At 40.1% G+C, this 20,486-nt stretch overlaps 1 protein-coding gene across 1 annotated transcript; it reads left to right on the top strand.

Annotated features, from left to right (window-relative positions):
• Positions 1–3,925: 3,925 nt before the first annotated feature.
• igfbp2a (insulin-like growth factor binding protein 2a) lies at positions 3,926–20,268 on the top strand. The gene is made up of 4 exons (XM_044345224.1): positions 3,926–4,630; positions 16,594–16,775; positions 18,952–19,092; positions 19,543–20,268. Exons 1-4 carry the CDS (start codon positions 4,231–4,233, stop codon positions 19,699–19,701), a joined length of 882 nt encoding a protein of 293 aa, XP_044201159.1. The 5' UTR covers positions 3,926–4,230; the 3' UTR covers positions 19,702–20,268.
• The last annotated feature ends 218 nt before the right edge of the window (positions 20,269–20,486 follow it).

The raw sequence follows: 20,486 nt of genomic DNA, 5'->3' as shown, positions 1-20,486 counted from the left end.
TTTGTGCTGCACTTACACAAACATAACCATCATGCAAAATGGCCCACAAGCCAAGCCATGTTAATTTGATGTTGTGGCAAACAGGTTAGCAACAGTGGAGAGAGGATTGTTAGGCAATGCCATGCAAGGTACATCTATTAAATGTTATTGCTATATAGTGATGATCTCAACTTTGTTACAGGAAAAACAGTAATGACAGCGTCTAGTGTAATGCTGACACCAGCATATTACGAGTTTGAGAGCCTCAACTTCTGAACTCCAAAACTGTAAACCCACACATTAAGTCGACACATTAGAGAGAACAGTTTTCAGCAGGTCTTTATTTTGTTTCATTGGAGAACACATAACACTGTGGCTCCATAACAGATACTTGACAAAGATTTGCATGAGCAAATAAAGAAAGAACTTTCCTAATTTGCACATGCATCACTTGTTGCTAGGCAGCAAACAAACACACTCACACTTGGGAACACACAAAAACACACGCACACACATAAGCATTTTTCCATTCGGGACTTGTGATGCGAACATTTCCATGTAAGGATTTATGTACTGTAATTTGGTAAACATTTCCATTCAGTGAGATGTTGCACATTGTACCAGCTAAAAAGAGTCTCATGAAAAAGCTAGTTTTCTTATTCGTAGGAGCTCTTGCTCAAGTAGTATTACATTCAAATAAAAAACCTTTAAAGTTATTGACAGCATATCTATGACATAATATCTAACACTGCTGCCATTACATGCTCAAGTTCCTCAAAAAATCTGTTAGCTTTGGAGCATGTATGCCAATGTAGTTCCATTTGTTTTCCAAATGTACAGCATTTTAGTTCAGGAAATAAACCTATAATCCAGCTGTTTAGCTGCTGTAAATGTGACCCGTATAACTTAATTTCATACAGCTCCACTAATCAGATGATGAATTACTTTTCCAACCCTCTTACTCATTGCATCTACTTATCCAATCAGTAGTCCAAGCACATGGAGTCTTAATTAGGTATAATGAAAGCCAAACACTAAACAGTGCACTCATTCATTATCAAAGTCTGAAAAATGAACACAAGGATGTCTTTAGGGAGCCTACTCTGAGGTCATTCTCCAATCTGTTTCACTTGATAAGAACCCAGAATACGGCCAAAATTAACCCTCATCCTACCAACATATTAAACATACAAGGTCCCAATAAATAGTTCCATCTATTAAAACTGCATAGGCAGAAATGGGTGCTTTTGACTGCTTTTGAATAAATTGGTATGTTTTAAAAAGCACTAATTAAAACAGAAACAGAAAACAATGATATGCAGCCATTAGAAACAAACTGATTGACAAATTGAAGCACCTGTGATATTTGACAAAAAGTATACCTCTGGGGTCTGCGGGTACCCGAGTCAGTCGGATTAAAGTAATCTTATACTTTGTTTTGTTTGCTTTATGATTTTAGATTTAGAGGCAGCTGTGAAAACACTGGCTCATGTCTTATAGGTGTGTTTTAAGGACACTACAGTCTTCTTTTAACTTTCTGACTGTCAAAATGGTCGCTGCCATTGTTGCAGCCGTTTCCCAGCGGGCCTGCTGTGAGGCTTAGCAGCTCAAAATTAGACTGGATGAAGTGTACCGCAGCCTCACAAATATTAATTAACATAGTTAGTGGTTTATGTCACCACCGGATCGATTAGGATTCAAATATTTGGACCGTTCTGAGAGGCTATTTTGGACTGAACCTTTCACGGCAAGGGCAAGTGAAATCCAGTAATGTGTTTCCATTTAGATATATAGGTGTTTTTTTTTTATAGTGATTTATAGTCATTCAGTTAGTGTTAGCAATGGTTTACCTCTCACTCAACACGCACAATAAAAAAAAAGGATAATCAGCATCAGAAGCATGTGTGAATTAGATGCATATTTACGTAACCAGTAACATCTGTTTAGCTTTTATAGGCAGCATATGAACAATTAAGAATTGGTTTATAACACACTATAATGTTGTTGAAAGCAGATTTAAGTTAAGTTTTTAGTTTTTAAATAATATAACTAGCAGTAATTATATATAACGACGTGCTGTCGTGAGTTTTGAGCACATCTAACAGTTTCAGATCCACTTGTGATTAATTTACATGAATGTGAACGATTAATAAATTCTTTATAAAAGCTTTGTTCATGTGTATATTATAATATAATCATGTATAATTGCACTGTTTATACACACTTCATAGGAGGAGTTCATGAATACATTAAACACTTTAAAAATGCCTTTATATTTGATTGCAGCTACATTATAGTACGTTATGAACCTTTATTTAAGTGCTCATATTCTGCTTATAAACGCTAATATGGAGGTTAGAATAAAATGTTTCCTATAGAGGTATAAAAGTGATGGTTTAGCGAGGTTATGATTAAAAGATTGTGCTGAATTTTGGGGACTTACTGTACTGTAATTAAGGAGATGACCTCTCGCATACAAAACTCTCTCTGTATACTCACTGAGGCACATGCGCTGTATGTGTCCTCAGTCCATCAGTGATCCCATACCTTCCTCTATCAATGTAGAGTTTATCCAGAGTTTGTATTTACTTTACAATTCCATGGGGAGGAATTTAAGTAACTGACCTTGGTGGGGATTACTTTGCACACATGGGCAGATACTGCGGCCTGTTAGGCCTATTAGCTAGTGGCCATCCCAGACACAGATCCTCGCCCCCAGGCTCATATTTATAAAATGCCGGGCCTTCTCCCCTGCTGCTTTTCCATCCACGGTTTCATAAAATGACATATGAGGTTCTATGTGCAAACAGCCCTCTGGGCATCCTCCTGACTCACACCCCTGAGATACAAGACAGCTTCAAATGTGCCCTTTCTCCCTCCCTCCACCCCCAAGGTGAGCTAGGATGCCTATCGTGAATGGGGCCAAATAGTATTAAATCAGGGGGCACCCACAAAACAAAATAATCTGCATTTATATCTACAGAGTAAGGTTACACATGCCACTTCTATTTCTGGGCCCTTGGATAAACACCGATTAGTCCACCGCACTGGACGGGGTTAATAGGAGCTTGTTCGGTGGGCAAGCACGACACCTCAAGGCTTGGCCTCACCGATCGATAGGAAACATTGCTGTGTGCGTTTACAGTAGCATTACTGTACACAGGCATATAAGATGGTAGCAGCTGGCGACTTTTAATTGAGTGTCAATGGACATGTCAGCCACAGTGGGGAGGTCTTTCCATGTAAGGAATGCTCTGCACATAGTCCTTTTGTTTGTTTGTTTATTTATTTAGGCATTCTGGGAGTTGGGGCAGGCAGTGCTGATTGAAACAAACAGGCCACAGTATGTATAGTAATGCAGTCTCTTCAAGCAAGGGCATTACAATTCACTGCCCTGTTTTTGAGCATAAGTTCAAGTTTCACATTGACTTCTCTTTTTTTTTGATAAAATTCTTAATTAATTTATAACCGCCCTTAGGAAGTTCTTTTACCCCCATGATGTTGCCACAAATGGGTCAAGGGTCAGCTAGAGAGCAGGAGTGCAGATCACATATTATAGAGGGAAATGAAAAAAGCAACAATGATGCTTTAATTTCCCCCTTTTGGAATCAGCACAATGTACCATATCTTATGATGAATATGTTGTTGTTGTTGTCTGCGGTGCTTTATCTTTAAATAAACACCACATAAAAGGAGCCTGGTCTGAAATTTTGACCCTCCATGAATACATGTTGTGATTTTCCTCGTGTTACAGATATCTCTAAGAATGGTCATCTGACACAATTTGATTTGTGGAGAATGGAGGATATATATTCTTTTTTTCCCTCTTTCTTCAAGACAGCTGCACAAAGTGGACTATTAACAGTCCATCATAGAGGGGCTGGTAATGTTATCCAATCAAGCAGCAGTATTTTCAGACCTTCAAATGCATCCAGTTTTAACTAATTCAGCTCAACTTTTAGACTCATTCTGGACCATTTAAGAGGATTCGAGGATACAATAAGGAAAGAAGTATTATTTAATCGTCTCTGGAGTCGTCTGTGTTATTTGCTGTAGCGTTTTAAGAGAGCTAAACGATGACATTTGAGCTAAATCCTATGTCTTCCTATTTTCCCCGATTGACACCCATGTGTGGCCCCGAGAGCAAACCTGGGTTTGTAGGACCCAGCAGACCTCCCAGCCCCCGGCTTCACCTGTTCGCATGCACATTTCTTCCCCTTTTTTTCACTTGGGATTGCCTTCCATCGCCCCATGATAATGACCAAAAACCTCATGCCTATAACAATGCTTTCGTACGCGGGTTGCAGCTTGCTGATCCTCTCCGCGTCTCTCGCCGGTGCCTCCCTGGCCGAGATGGTGTTCCGCTGCCCGGGCTGCACCGCGGAGCGCCAGGCGCTGTGCCCAAAGCTCACCGAGACTTGCGCGGAGATAGTGCGCGAACCGGGCTGCGGGTGCTGCCCCGTGTGCGCCCGGCAAGAGGGCGAGGCGTGCGGCGTGTACACCCCGAGGTGCGCCACCGGTCTGCGTTGCTACCCGACGCCCGACTCGGAGCTTCCCCTGGAGCAACTGGTGCAGGGCCAGGGGCAATGCCGGCGCAAAGTGGACACCGAGACGACCACTTACAGCCAGGAGCACCGGGAGCAAACCAGCGGTCAGTCAGTTTACTGGAAACCTGGTTTTCTTCTATCAATTTTTAATGACACTGTCTAGACTGCAGCCAGAAGACTAGTGTAGAAATAGTGCATTGTCATGAAGGCTGAGCCCAAATCTTTGTAATATAGGGAATATTTCTTAAGTTCTAGTGACCTTATTGCACTTTACTGCATGATATTTCTAAGATATTTTAATAGAATCACATGTCGTTTTGCTTTGATGTGTTCACTGCATCCTTTTAACATTTATAGGATTATTATAAACCCTTTTTGGAGCCTTTGCCATCAGCTTTTACTTTCAGACTTGACATAATTTAGAAGATTGTACTGACAATACTTTCTTAGCTTTATAATTGGTGTGTTGCTCATGCCCTTTCTTATGCATTTGAGGTGTGCATTTTTTTTAAAACCATTATTTGCAGTAATTACCATTGTCATGCCTGTTGCATGAGGTATGTGGAGGTATTATTGCGCTCATGTGTAAGTCTGTGTTGCATAGACCTGTTTTAAAGTGTTGTGAATCATCCTGGTGTGCATGGGGAGAAACAAAAGGAACAGTCACTCTTCCCAAGTTAACCTCAGCTATGCTCCAAACAGCTGGTCTTCCAGTCTTTCCCCCCCTAAAATCTGCCTTTAAAACACTGAAACAGAGAACGAGGTGGTGGCTTGCAAAATTCCCAGAAATTGTACTTAGTGGGATGGACACAGAAAACATCATAGTATTGATGTTGACATTTCCACAGGGGAGTGGAGAGAAAGAAACAGAGAGAGACAGCAGGAGGAATGCTGCATTGATTGGAAAAGTGGACTTTAGGCTTTGACCAGGAGTAACTGTAAACTGGTGTTGACAGTGACTACATTAACTGGGAAAATGAGCTGGATGTATGTGCAAGAGGATCACAATGAGTCTGAAGCTTGGTGTGGAGCGGAGCCAGCTTGGCTCATGTGGTTTGTGTTTAAAGAAGGACAGGTCACAGCGAAGAAGAAAAGTAAACAGCCTCATTAATTGGCTGATTTTAAGACTGCAAACACACAGTCAATGAGTGTCCAGTGGAGCCAGCCGGGGTGTGATTTCTACTCATTTCCAAATCCTTGCTTTGTCAGAGTTTACCTCCAGACTGACACGTGTTTATTTTGGCAGTGAACTCCTGGAACGTAGAGAAACTACCGGAGACGGCATCAGAGTAACCCTGTTCTCTGTAAGGACCCTCTAGCACCCTGACAAAAGGTTTTGACCTTTTGTCAGGGTGCTTCATGACACATTTGCGATTTGGTAAAGAGCCACCATCATGACTTAATTCCACCTTTATGTAACCCCTTACACAGCATTTATTTATGGAGGCCTCTCCTAAACAATAACAGACAAGTCATAAAACGACCAGAAATAACTTGCAGGGTTACGTAAGAGGGAAACAAAAAGGGAACAAAATACATGGACACATCATGTAAAGGCTTGTAAGAAGGCAATTTTCTCAGCTTGGGGTTGGGCTGTGCTTGAGCTTGCAGGTTAAAAAGTCTTGAGATGTAGCAAGATGTGTAAAGAAAAAAGCAGTAAAAGCTTATAAATTGGCTCTAAAGGCTGAATGCAGTGTTGTTTTGGATAAAAGCCTTGCCACAGATGGAAGAGTGATTTCTTGACAAAGACAGAGGCAGAGATTGTTACAGTGGTCTAAGTGAGGTGCACAGCTTCCTCAAGGTCAACATATAAAAAAAGAGAAACATATTTCATTAAGACAAAGTGAACAGGCCTCTGAAAGTTGCTTCTTCTTGGGGTCAAAAGTGAAATCCAATTCAAAACCACTTCTCCAGATATATAACAGCCAAACCACCGTATCAGCTTCAAAATGAGCTGATAGGGCGCCCATCCGCCTCTGCCCTCTATTTATGCCATTCACTTCATGTAAAAAGACATTATAAAGCTGCCATTGGTGTTACAGATGGTTACTGTCAGTCTCCTGCTTTCATTTGGCCCAGTTTAAGACTACACAGGCTTGATTTCCTGTAATAAATTCTTCTCAGATACACATAAAAAAGAGGAAGTAATGGAATCCCAGATAGAAATCAGCTCACAAGGGCTGCTGGAAGCTGTCTTTTTTTTTGGAATCTCCTCTTTCCCAGGAGTTAATCTGTAAATGAAAGAAAAAAAAAATCTGATTATAATATGATAATAAAGTGGTTGTATTGAGTTGAGGAAAGGGGGGCTTCTTGTGACTCTTGAGTTGATTTGACACCTTTGGAAAAGAATCAAAGGGTGACATATTGCAGCTGCTTTATTTGGATGTTATAATAAACCTCAACATCCTGTTTTTATTCAAATTAAATGGCACAGACACAAATAACACAGCCTAAACCTTGTCGCATCAATTTATGAAACAACAGAACAAGAATTACTTCCTTGTCAGTTTAACATGTAACCCTTAGAGGTTTTATCGCCCTTATTGTATTTGAGGAATTGATCTGGTGGCGTTATCCAGAGCGACTAACAATGACAACAACAGTATCCTTGTAACCTTCACAATCAGCACTACTGGCAACCAGCAGTAAGGAGGTCAAAGGTCAGAGCTAATATTCCTTTGACCCTCGGATGATCATGTAAGAGAGAGGAGCAGGGAAAAGAGATTAGAGCGAAAGAGAGGTGCATGAGAGCGGATCTATGTAAAAAAAAAAAAAGAATACTGCACTTGCTTTATTAAAATCAGGTCATTTCTGTCACTGTCATATAAAATATAGTGCAGTGTTATTAGCTTGAGTCATACAGACAACACCTAAAAAAGATAAATCAAAATCTGAAGGAAGTCTCATAAAAAAATATGGAGCAAAGAATAGTTTAGCTCTTTGTCTGTTTTCGATGAAACTCTAATTAGATGAAATGTACTGGTTTACTCTCTTCTCTGGTCTACACCACAGGCATTTTTCTTCACTGTTTTGAATTATTGAAGCACCTAATTACAGCATATTAGCAATGCGCTAATTAAGTAAAGTAAATGAGAGATATTGCCCACAAACCTGAGGAATGAACTCAACCTGAGTTCATGCGACGATTTTCAAAATGAAGCAATGTCTTGTTTAGCTCGGCAGGTTGTTTCTTCCAGGCCCATGCTGAAAATTCACTTTGTGATGCTGTGAGAGCAGCTGTTAAAAGGGGATGTCTTGAATCAGCGCTGCAGACTCACATTCTGATTTGCTAAAAGTGCAAAGAAAGAACGTTTTATATTAGTTTTAGTGAATAAGATTCTTGCATTCCTCGTGTGTGTCTTCCTATTTAGTGCGTTGTTTAAAATATCTCTCCGAATGACGTGAATTTAAAGTCATGGCTTTGATTATGTGGGTTTAAACATGTACGTAATATGATGCACAGCTACAGAAGATGAAGATGTTACTGTGACAGTTTGAATTCAGCTAATAGCCTGTGATGTTCATGCGGTTCCCAGATGAGGCTAAAATGATGCATGTCTGAGTTGAAAACATGAGAGTATGAAATTGCACTCGGTTAAGTTGAATAAGACCAAAACAGAATCCTGTGTGCTCAGATTTCCCCCCCCCCCCACCCCCTCCACCCCATTGTACCTTTAGCGTTTCCCGATCTGTTTGTTTGCGTGTGCTGCATGAGTGATTGCCTGCATGTGTTTCGTTGTGAGAGAATATGTTTTCATACATATAACCTGAAGGCATCACATTTGCATTTGCAGTCAAGCCACTGAACTTGAAGCAAAACTTTGACTTAAGTCTGTGCCAGAAGTATCTCGAATAACGTGCGTGTGTTAAGATAGATGACTATAGATAGCATTTAAGTCTTAAGTATTGTACCCTCAAGCGGTGTAAAAACATCAGACCATGTGAGGGACGACATCGTCGAGCCGTATTTGGTGTTTGTTTCAAAATCTCTCAGACATTTGCACATAAGTCCTTTTCTTTGTACGTGTATATATGTATATACAGGCGTTTATCTGCAAGTTTCCGTGAAATGTGGAATATAGGGCATCATGAGATGGATTCATTGGCACTTTGAGAACAGGAAGATTAATAAAATATCTTTTATCTGAGAGGGAATTTCTTTGTGATGTGCTGAAAACGGGAAGTTGCAATGAGATTCTTTATCTTAGAATTGTTCGCTAATAAACATTTCAGCCCCTCAAGCAATCAACAAGTTGGTTAGGTATAACCCCAAGAGCTGATTAAAAGATTTTTTTTTATGATAAAAGTATGTTTTTATTACAATTGCATCATTTTACAAATAACAATTATATTTCATATTCCATTAATTTTGAGCTGAAATATCTCCCTAAAACTAACACCCACAAGTTTCCCACTACCCTCTCTGTTTATGCACACTATCACTTGATATTCTGTTCCCACAGAAACCTGGATCCAAATAAAGGTTCCCTTAATCAGATTGGATGGGCGGTTGGTTGTTTTGACTGGGTTCATACCATATATGACCTCAACGGAGAACAAGTTGATTAACAAAGCCCGAACAGACCCCGGTTGCTTGCTTAAATGTCACATGAACGCCATTGTAATTGGATACTGTTAACTGGATATTAATCTACAAAGCAACCGTTTGCTTTGGTGTTGATTTTGCCCAGACTTACATAGAACTTTCTTTACTTTGCAGTCAGGGCTTCAGTCTGAATTTGGCAGCTTTGAGCGTAGAAACTTGGGTGCAAACCATGAGAAGTCTTCTGTATCAATACTGTTGTAAAGTTCGTTATGGAGAGGAAAAATGAGGTGGAAAGAATAGGGGAACAAAACCTCCTGTGCCATCTGAAATAACATTGTTAGCTAACAAGGGGCATTCCTGTGTACCTGCGGGGGCAACCAGACGGAGCCCGCAGGACTGAAATAGCTCTGAGATAATCCCCCCCCACCCCAGGCTTCTCCAAAAACAGGGGTATTTGTGCCATCTCCCCCCCAGGCATCAACTTCATGTGTACCCGTGCCAAGAATCTCCTCGTGCTTGTATTGAGAACCAGAATAACTTCCCACCCTCCTTTTTGGTCAAGGGTGATTTAAGACAATACAAACACTGTCTGATATGCTACTGACACTGGAGGGGAAGGGGGCGTAGGCGCAGGTGTTGCAGGGGAGAGGGTCCCTCCATCCCTCCATCCTATAAATTTCCACTTGAATTTGTTAGTTAGTGGGCTGCAGTAACTTGCAGAGTGATATCAGTGGCTGGATGCGTTATTGGATATCATTTGGCATCTCCAAAAGTGCATGTTTGCAGACTAATTAATTCATTTTCCCCTTGTCTTCCCCCTCTTGATCTAACAACGCTGATGAGAGAGATGTGGGTGGAGGCAAAACAGTTCCCCTTGCAATATAATACCTCGTCCACATTTTCCATTTTCCATTTTACTCTGATGTACGTGACATTACAGAAGCTTGAGATTCTCTCTCTGCCATTTGACTTTAATAAAAGTCCAATATTGACCAGTTTCTTCCTCTGCTGATGTGGTTGAGATTCCTCCCGAACAAACAACAGCAACAAAACACTCCATGAAACTCGAGAACAAAAAAAATCAACACTTTATTTAATAGTTTTTGTAAATGAATCCTCTTAAAGCTGCTAATTACAAAAAGAGTTTAACCACAGTTTCATTTTCTTGCGGATTAATAGAGCAAAAAATGCACACATCTAGCTTTAAATAATAAGCTTTAACTGGGTTAATGACTGGCTATTAACACATTTACAAGTTAACATAAATGTTTGCAGCACACATCGATGAATGTGCAGCATCTACAGCATGCAAACTTTTCTAATATGCATAATTTCCGACCCTATTAGGCTGTCAGAGCAGTTGTGCAAGTGAGTGTTCTTCATTAGCTGCTCACATTATAAATGTGAATATTTGACAGTAGGACAGACTTTCTTTGTTACTGTGTTAATGTGTTAAAAAGGACAACAATAAAACCCAAATTTATGATGAACAACTTCTTATTCAGTGGTTTTAAAGTCTGCTGTGGAATTATACTTTTTATTCTAGAGGAACTGAAAGTTGAATACTGTTGGTTAAGCTGTAATGCAAATCCCTTCCTTCCCAGTACCTTTTGGTTTCTTGAGGGGGGGGGAAGTAGTGGAAAATGTTCATTGCTGATCTAATGCACAGGTTGTTTTGTTGTCGTCAGGTAAATATCACATAAAATCAGTTTGAACTTTCCTGGTCTAACTTTAGCGGAAGGATAAAATAGAATTAGAGATCATGCTTTGTTTCTTAACTCCTAAAAAAAGGCGACATTTTGGATGTACAGGGTTTTCACCCAGAGACCGACATGTCACTGCTATAATAAAACATCGGTCAATAACTCAAGAGGCTTGCTCACATCCATCATATATCCCCCAGAGGTTATGAATGATTGCCAGCTGTAGCTGCATGTGATGCCCGACAAGTTCACTGTGTTCCAGCTTGCCTCAGTTCATGTCCTAGTTTAGGTCCCGCACAATCGCAGCAGAGTTCAGCCAGCGGTGTCGGTAGTGAGCGAGATGCCTGGCCTTGGATGCCGCGGTGCGTACATACGTGCCAGAACCTGTCCAAACCTTGCTTTTAGATGACTGTTGTGGGCCAGAAAGCCTGAAAGGTAAACACATCTGCACTCTGCTGAGTTTGTGTTTCTAGGAAAACAGTCCCACTTGACGTTGTAATGGATGATGGACTGCAGTTACTCTGATTCAGGACCTTTCATCAACTTCCGAAGTGGCACATGACTTATTTCGCACCTCAGAGCTGCGTTAAGAGCCATAATGAGAGAAGATGTACCTTTGGATAATTCATTTTGTGGGAATATTCCTTGTTTATCCAGAGTCAGACTAAAACTAATGTCTTTGTATACAGTTTGAAGGTTTCTTGAGTGGTGATCTGTACCTCAAATTGGCACATGAACTGTAAAACTTCTTTCTACAAAGATAGACATACACACTTTAATGTATATGTTCATAAAACAACATAAATCTGTCAAGTTTCTGATGTACTTCTTGTTTAAATGCACAGTATATTTGGTTAAAGGTTGCTTCAACTGTAACATAAGGCTTACCATACTGTATATTCATCATTTACGGTTGAAACACACAAACCACAAGTCAGCCACTGACTTCATTTGAATTTTAAACACGCTGTTTTGTGCAGCAATGCATAAAAAAACTTTTTTACTGACTTCCGTGATGGCAACACAAGTAGCCAATCATAGCATAACGTGTAACAAAATAGGGTGTAATTTTTAAAATCCAAATGAAAGTCAGCGCTACACTGAAACTGCAAATGTTGCATTTCATGGTGATACTTGAAGTTCTGGAAGTAGATTTCTTAAATTTGGAGAGAAGCTGCTTCTTAATCTCATTGGCTACATTCACATTACACGCTGAAGTGGCCCAAATCCAATTTTTTGCCTCCAAGTGAGTCAGATCAGATTTTTTCACATAAGTGTGAACAAACCAAATCTGATTTTTTCATATCAGATCCGGGCCACTTGCTTATATGGTGCTAGATCTGATTCATATCTGATCTCTGGCTATGCGACGACTGTCAGAACAGTCAGATTGTAATTTATGTGTTTTTTTTTAAACGTCTCACTTCTCTGTGCATATTGACTCTTGTCATCATTCAGTGTCGGCACCTCACAGCCTGTAAACATAGAGGAGAGCAACAACAGTGACGGGGGTCAATGGAGGGATGAGGAAGTTTCAACATTTATGGAAAAACTTCTATTCAAGCCAAACCAGAAGGAACTTATCGTAGCCGAACGCTAGCACAGCCTTGTCATCCATGTTTATGATTCGACTGCTGCACGAATTGCTTTATTGTTGTAATTCTTGTACGCATGCGGCTCACATTTCAGTTAAATCTGCGCATGTGTGGCAATTTAGGACCTCAACGGCGCTCACACTGGAACCGCACACACGTCACTAAAAAACATGAATGTGAACCATCAACAAAATAACATCAAATCTGACTAAAAAAATCTGATTTAATCATTAAGGCCTGTAATGTGAGTGCAGCCGTTGACATCCGCTAACTTTGATAAGCCAAGCTGAGACAACCAGTCAACTTCCCTTCATAACTGCAGTAACATAAGACACCCGTGAGTTTATCCGAAAATAACACAAGGGACTATTTGTATCTACGGAAATGTGATGGAGCGAGAATGTTGGTGTGCTCGGATCTCTCCCTTTTCCAACCTTTCCATTCTCCCCGTGATCCAGCCAAGTCTGACATTTGCTCAGTTGACCAGAATCTTGACAATCAGACATGACACTTCTGACCTACGTGCCATCTGGGAATTCGACATGGATCAGATATAGAAAGGAAGCCTCTCGGGCCATTGTCTGAGGATTAATTCAAGCAGTAGACTGGACAGTAGGCCTGCTGCTCTGTTGATACTGCTGATCCCCAGCCCACCGCTGTGGAACGGCTTGTACTGCAGAGGCCTAGTGTCCCTCTAAAAGTGGGGTCCTGACCCTCTGTGTTTGTGTGTGTGTGTGCATGTACATTCGAGAGGGAGATTGTTGCTTTCGCTCCTTAAATTGTGTGCTCATGTGTGCGTCCCAGACTGTGTGTTTGCGCGAACATCTCAGGTTTCCTCAGAAGAGAGGGAGTGATGGCTTTGCACTTGGATACTGTGGGGATTATGTAAGGCAGCAAAACAAAAGGCACCCCAGCCGCCAGTATTCCTGAGTGTGTTGTGTGTTTATCCGCGCGCACACACACACACACACATGCGAGCACACACCTGATTTCAGTTGACTTTTGCCCTTTTTTTTACGAAGAAACTCGGTCTTCAAAGTAAAGCCAGAGAGAGCGCGGTGGAGCGTCATAGGGGAAACTGAAGTCCAACAACACCAGTTCTATCTGATGGCAAAAGGCGCCAGCACCTTGTTTTTGCTTCGTTTGGAATTTCCTTTCTCCCGTTCTCTCTTAGGCCTTTTGTAATCATATTCTACAACCGGATGTCAAATTTACCTCTTGCAGAGCGCAGAGAATGCTTCTCCAGTCCACCACCACCACCAGTAACTGCACATTACAGCTTGGCCCTTGCATAACTGTGAACTATCCTCTTACTGGCCAGCTATTTGACCTTCCCCACTGTCTGTGCTTATTTCCCTTCTTTCCTGCATAGGTAAAATACACCCTCAAAATGAAAAAGTCACTGAAAAGAAACTTTTGTCTTCTTCTGGTGCTCTCAGACAGAGCAAGAGGAAAGGGGATATCAATGTATATTCACTATTTGACGCATTGTTTTTACAAACTGAACTGAGCTGAGCTGTGATCAAGTTGCTTCTCTGACGTATTTGCATCATGTAACATTTTTTTCGCCTAAAATCAGCTGGTTTGGAATGACACTCTTCTTCCACTCCCTCCCTGTCAACCCTCAACCCCAAAGTATGCTCTGTTGTCAGAAACAACATGTTGGGTTGGACCTGATGGCCTCTCACATTGTTTGCTCCATCTGTTTGAAGAGAGGGTTTTTTTTTTTTTTTTTAGGTTGATGTTTAACAAGACTCGAAGGAGAGAGGAGAGACGGTCAAAGTCAATGAAAACCGCCTGGAGGAATCAGTGGATGGCCACAGGGACTCGGCTATTTGACATGGTTTCAGTGCAGAAACAGAAGAGCTGGAGGGAGTTTTCTTCTTGAGTAAATTTGATTCCCCGTTGTTAAAATGTGATTCCCATAGATTTAAATTCACAGAACAGCTAGATTTGAATGATGAACTAGCTTGCTCTTTTGGATCCTACCGACTGGGGTACCCGCAGACCCCATTGGTATACTTTCTGTCATATCTCACAGGTGCTTTATTCTATCATCCCAATTTTTTTTTACAACTTTGTCAATCAGTTTCTTCCTAATGACTTCATATCATTGTTTTGGGGGTCGGGGTACTCTGTCAATCATTTTGACGGCTCTGTGGAAAGATTGTACTTGGGATAAATATGCAAATGAACTGTAACTTTCCTAAAATAGTAATAATTTTCTTTCAGTTGACATATAAGTTAACAAATAAGTGAACATTTTGCTATGATGGTTGTTTCTTACAGTAGTTTATTCTTGGGGTCCTCAGGGACCCCAGTCGGTACGGTCCTTGTATGTTAAATATGTTGGTAAGATGAGGGTTAAAGACTTGTTGTTGTATCATTTGGTTCTGACCAACCGTAGGGAATGTGAGAGGCTTAATTGTAATCTATGGAGGGGTTTTTTAACTGTGAAATTGTGGAACTTTTTTGGCCACTTTACTTCTGTATTTAACATCCTTTTAATGAGTTTATAGCGAGCTAGTGAGTGCCATTTAGTTTGAGACCACAGACCCCCAAATTTGGGTCATTTTCCCCCACACTTCACAGTTCACACTCTTCATTTCAGATCAAAAAAACTCATTTTCAGCTGTGACTCTAATGCACCAGATGATCAGAGGTGATAGTTTGAGTCCACTTAGATCCATTATTAGATATATTAACACACAGATGATACTTCCAAGTAGAAGAAAAATGGAAAACTTTGAATGTCCGATGATATCAATGTTGTGCCCATTTATCACCGCTCCTAACATCTGCTCATGAAATTGAATCACATTAGCAGGGAAAAAAAGCAACCATGGAAATCTGACTGTGACTAAAGTTCAGCAGTGGCCAACTTTTCCCAGCCCGCAAGCTTGTTAACGGAGCTGCATGTGGTTGCTTCGCTCTATGAGAAAGGAAAGGATTCTAGTGAGTCATTGATTGTGCCGAGGCATTTCAGAGCATTTTAACAGTGGTTTGGACACTTATAGCTATTTATTTCCCTCCCCCAACATTATCTTTAGTGAAAATGTCAGTTGTGACAACGTGGAAAAATGTCACAAACACAAGAAATGTACAAAAAATGTGAGCAAAATCTAAATCAAATAAACAACAGGGGGTGGAAATTAGCGATGTCAGCAAAGCACTGATGTGTCAGATATGTGCTGTGGAGGCCTTGAACTGTGCCAAAATGAAAAGAAAGAGAAGCCAGCTGAGGAAAGAGTTGAGCTCCTGGGCCAGCTTTTATGTCCTGGAGGGCCCAGGTGAGCCAAATCAGCTGATGACCCTTCCCAAGTCGGCTATTTTGACGTCAGAACATTGTGCAAATTCAGAAAACTATTAATTTCCCACTAGTTCATACCGTCTCATGTCCATCTCTCCTACCTCCCAAGGCCTCTTTTCTCCAGGAAAAAATAAATGAGTGAATAAATAAAATTGAAAAAATGTCATTTAAAAATCATGCAATACTTTAAGTAAAGCTAAAACCTTTCACTAAAGACAGGAAGTTTATGTTGTCAGACCCAGCTGAGCACACCCCCTTGCTAAAAGACACTTTAACAATGTACAGGCATCAAATATTCGTGTCATGGACCATAAGCATTATCAGAAGGGTCATCTGCTTGTTAAAGTATGAAACATCTCGCATTTCTCTCCACTCCATCAAAAAGGAGCAGAAGTTCTCAGTTTATGAAACTGACTGCAGGGTCAGCGTCACCTCTGCAGCTGCTGGAAGTCCATCCGTCCATTTCCAAAGAAACATTTTTAGCAGACCAGGTCACTAACTTTGTCACTCTGAAAAATGATCGGTGCAACTCTGAGCTTATTTCACTCCACTTCCAGCCTCAAAAAAAAAAAAAAAAGGCCCAATCTATTACCAAAATGACTGCAGGAGGGCAACAGAACAGCTTAGTGCGTAGAGAGAAGTCAGAGGTTAAATGCTTTCAGCAGCCAATACTGCATGTCCATCAAAGTGTCCTTGAGCAAGACACTGAAGCTTTTTCCTGCTAGATTTATTGCCGTTGCTGTATTGCATTCTTGATTTTGAAATACAACAGATTTTGTTGTGAAACAAACCTGTTTTAAGAATACCGACTTCTCCCTTCTATTACATGAAACATTATCAGAACATGCTGTTCATAAAGAATCATAATCTGTGAAGTAATTTCATGGATTTGATGTCATCTCTTCAACCGCAGGTGAGGCTGTGGAGCTGCTGCCTGAGCAGGGTGTGAGTGACATCCCGGCCATCCGGAAGCCCAGTAAAGAGACCACCTGGCTGGGACCCAAAGAGAGCGCTGTGCGCCAGCACCGGCAGGAGATGAAGACTAAGATGAAGACCAACAAGGTGGAAGAGGTGAAACCCACACGGCCTAAACAGGTGAGGCTGAGGATCGCAACTGTTGTATATGTAACTCTGGGATTTGCACCTGGCACCTGTTTAAGCCTCAGAATATAAAAAAAAGAGAAATCAAGAAGGAAGAATGTCTAATTATGTGTCAATTATGCCTGAATTTAGCCTCTTTTATGTGCCATAATCACAAATTTTCACACCAGCTGTTACATTTTCCTTCATGTGTGACACAGATGATGTTTTCTAATTAGCTTGATCAAGGAAAGACAATATATGGATACTGTATGTAGTACAAAATCACATCCTGTGGCACTGCAGCAACAACTCCAATGTTATTATTGTTAATTGTAAGGAATTTGTCAGTAGTTTTAGTAGAAAAATGTCAGTTAAGTGCGAGTAACCAAAGACTCTTTTATGCACCAATCCCACCTTTTCTGTTTCTGTTGATTATTTTACTCTGATTAGTTCTGATTCATATAAACTAAACTTACTATAGATCTATAAATCTGTTTACCTCACTGATTGAGATCAGTCTTCTGTGTGTAAAGTCACATGTGGCTGGATGTACACATCAAAGAGGAAACATCAGTGCAGGGGGTGCAGGGCTGACTGGGCTTGTATTGTTGTTAGAAGTGGTTTAAAGCACAGAACAGACATAAGATATGAGCAGCAGTTTGGAATTAAGCACAAAGGCCTGTAGATGACTGGTGATATTTTTAATCCATCCAAAAAAAAAAGTCCATGATGCTCTGCATTACATGATATAATGATGCCGGTCAGCAACCAGCAAATAACTGAAGATAAGAGAGTGTAAATAGCAGGTCCTCTGTAAACCTCCCTCAGTCCCGGTCAGTGTAGAGAATCAGCTGCTAAGACTGCAGAGGAAGGAAAAAAAGGAGCGCAGTGCCGCCTCCCTCTGGTTCAGCAGCTGTTCATGTTTGGATGATGCACTGAAAAGTGTTTTATTGCCATATTTGAGGATCATTCAAAGTACAGTTAATGCTTGAACCTATTGGTAAATAATAGTAGAGCTGCAACAATTAGTCAACTAATTGGTTATTTGCAAACGATTAAAGTAATTGCCAACTATTTTGATCATCGATTCATTGTTTTGAGTCATTTTTTTTAAGAAAAAAAGTCCAAATTCTCTGATTCCAGCTTCATAAATGTGAATATTTTCAGTTTTTTTCATCCTATATGACAGAATGTATATATATATGACTGAATAACTTTGGGTTGTGGACAAAACAAGACATTTTTCCCAAATTTCTGACATTTTATGGACCAAGCAACTGAGCGATTAATCAAGAAAATGATCTACAGATTAATTGATAATGAAAATAATCATTAGTTGCAGTTATAAATAATAGTAGTGCACTTTAGGAATTATTTCAAAGGCTGAGAAGGAAATCTATTAATAACCAAATAACTGTTTCAAATGGATTACAGAACAAAGAAAAGGCTTTTTTTTCTATTTCCACTTCAATCAAAAGATATTTTCTGACTTTAAATACACCTGACCAGCTCTACATCCTGGAGCTTGGACTCACGGGTGAACTCCGGTCATTTCTAACCGGCATCGTGGTATTTTCCATCCGCCATTAAAATCATTTAAAGGTTATAGCTCTACCAGAAACTTTATAACTGTCTCAACAAGACTTTGGCTTCATTGAATTGTGAGGTAAACCTGAGGTCACTGGCAAGAGTTGTTATTCATTACTGGCAAGAAAACATGATTCATTTGCCCATTACAGAAAGCCCCTTAAATTTATTGTGAATGTGTGTGTGTGTGTGTGTATGTGTGTGGGGGTGTGTGTGTGTATGTGTGTGTATTTTATGTGAGATTTTATGTAGCGAGTCAAAAATGTGCTGATTGCCTTACAAACACATCTCGGGAATAGTTTTCTGGTTTGCGGATTCATTTCTGAGCATTTTTTAATCAAATTTTTCCAAAATATAAACAGAAAAGAGATGTAAAAGACCAGTTTTCTGATTTGTAATCAAACAAACAAAAAAACAAATGAAAAAAAACCTCTTATTTCTGTGCACAAAAGTTGGAATAAATAGAACAATTTGTGCAGAACATTTTTCGCCGCAGGCCGAGCACATTTTACCCGTCTGTCACAGAAACCTGGTGGCTCTAACACACCCAGCTGCCGCTTATACGGGCTGACTTGTGTTGTTTGTTTTCACTGTGTTCAAGACTCAGTGTCAGCAGGAGCTGGACCAGGTCCTAGAGCGGATATCCAAGATGCCCTTCAGAGATAACCGAGGTCCCCTGGAAGACCTGTACGCCCTGCACATCCCCAACTGTGACAAGAGGGGGCAGTATAACCTCAAACAGGTAACTCCTGGCATTTCCTACTACTCTATTGGGAAACAGAATAGTAGCCACATGATAATATGCTAATAAATAATAATAATATTATAAATGGCCTAAGAATTTAGAGGAGAAGGTGAGTAAATCATCACAATAATCAATGTAAACAGAAATATGTTATACTTTTAGAGTGACACCTTCGATTCATATGTTATATGTTCATATTTCTCTCTTAACACACTATATGTTCATGTAGCTATGACTGTATTTCCCTGATAATGTCAGAAAAATAATTAATATCTGTGAAAACCTCTGAAACATAGTTATTATATTTACATTTATTATAATATGATATTAAAAAAACTGATTTGTGCACAAGCACTACATGCACATGCATGATTAGATGTCTCAAAACAACCTTAAGTTACACGGAAACGTGCAAAAATAATCTACAACAATAATTTTGTGTTTCAGTGCAAGATGTCTCTCCACGGTCAGAGGGGCGAGTGCTGGTGCGTCCACCCTCACACCGGCCGACCTATCCCATCAGCCCCCACTGTGAGGGGCGACCCTAACTGCAGCCAGTACCTCAGAGAGCTGGAGCTGGAGCTCCCCGACATGGCCCAGATATAGTGTGGCACAAAATAAAACAAAACAATAACAACAAAAAAAAAAACAAACTGTAAAGTACATGGGAACAAAGAACATCTGAGTAAGCTATATATTATCTTTCTGTGTGTATGTGTCTCTAGTTCACTTGATGACAGTGACATTTGAAATCTTAACCACCAAAATGGATTAAATGATAGAATCCAGCTTGCTGCGTAGGATGTAACTGCAGATTAATTTTTGGTAAAGATAAGACTCCTTTTCTCCTCATAGATATCCAGTAGACGAGTGTCAGTGACATTGCTATACTAATTGTGACAAATTTGCTCTGTAATCAGTGTTTTGTACTGTATGTGTTGAAAAAGCCTTCAACATATTTGGTGTTTTTAGGTGTGTTTTCATGTCCTAGCTTGCAGACTACTGTTGCGCCTCATGCTATACTGTAGGCTTTGAATACACATGGCTTTTAAAACACAGTATTAAAGATGAAATGTAGTACATGTTTGCATTAAATGTTCAACGCTAGGGAGGACATGATTTTAGACTGCCTAGTGATTAACGGGTAAAGCTATTAAAATGATAATAAATTCAGTTTGTGACTGTGTGTTTTGTTTTGTAGACACACTCAGCAAGTGTGCTTTAAGCAGGATTTCTTTTGAAAGTATTTGGATTTGAGGTAAATAAAGAAAAACTAATAAGGACGGGAAAGTTATTGAGGGTTTCGAGTTATTGAGGGAGGGTTTTATCTCCCTAAAATTAAAACCCACATTCATTTATATGACTCAGTTTTTGGCTCTAGTATGAACAGT

The sequence above is a fragment of the Thunnus albacares genome, chromosome 24 (genome assembly GCF_914725855.1).
Source record: "Thunnus albacares chromosome 24, fThuAlb1.1, whole genome shotgun sequence".
In the NCBI taxonomy this organism is placed as follows: domain Eukaryota; kingdom Metazoa; phylum Chordata; class Actinopteri; order Scombriformes; family Scombridae; genus Thunnus; species Thunnus albacares.
This window is presented reverse-complemented; position numbering and strand designations above follow the sequence as displayed.

Excerpts from the sequence above, each read along its gene's own strand:
- igfbp2a (XM_044345224.1), top strand. The coding sequence starts at position 4,231 with ATGATAATGACCAAAAACCTCATGCCTATAACAATGCTTTCGTACGCG. Across the intron at positions 16,776-18,951 it reads AACCCACACGGCCTAAACAG|ACTCAGTGTCAGCAGGAGCT; the intron begins GTGAGGCTGAGG and ends ACTGTGTTCAAG. Across the intron at positions 19,093-19,542 it reads GGCAGTATAACCTCAAACAG|TGCAAGATGTCTCTCCACGG; the intron begins GTAACTCCTGGC and ends TTTGTGTTTCAG.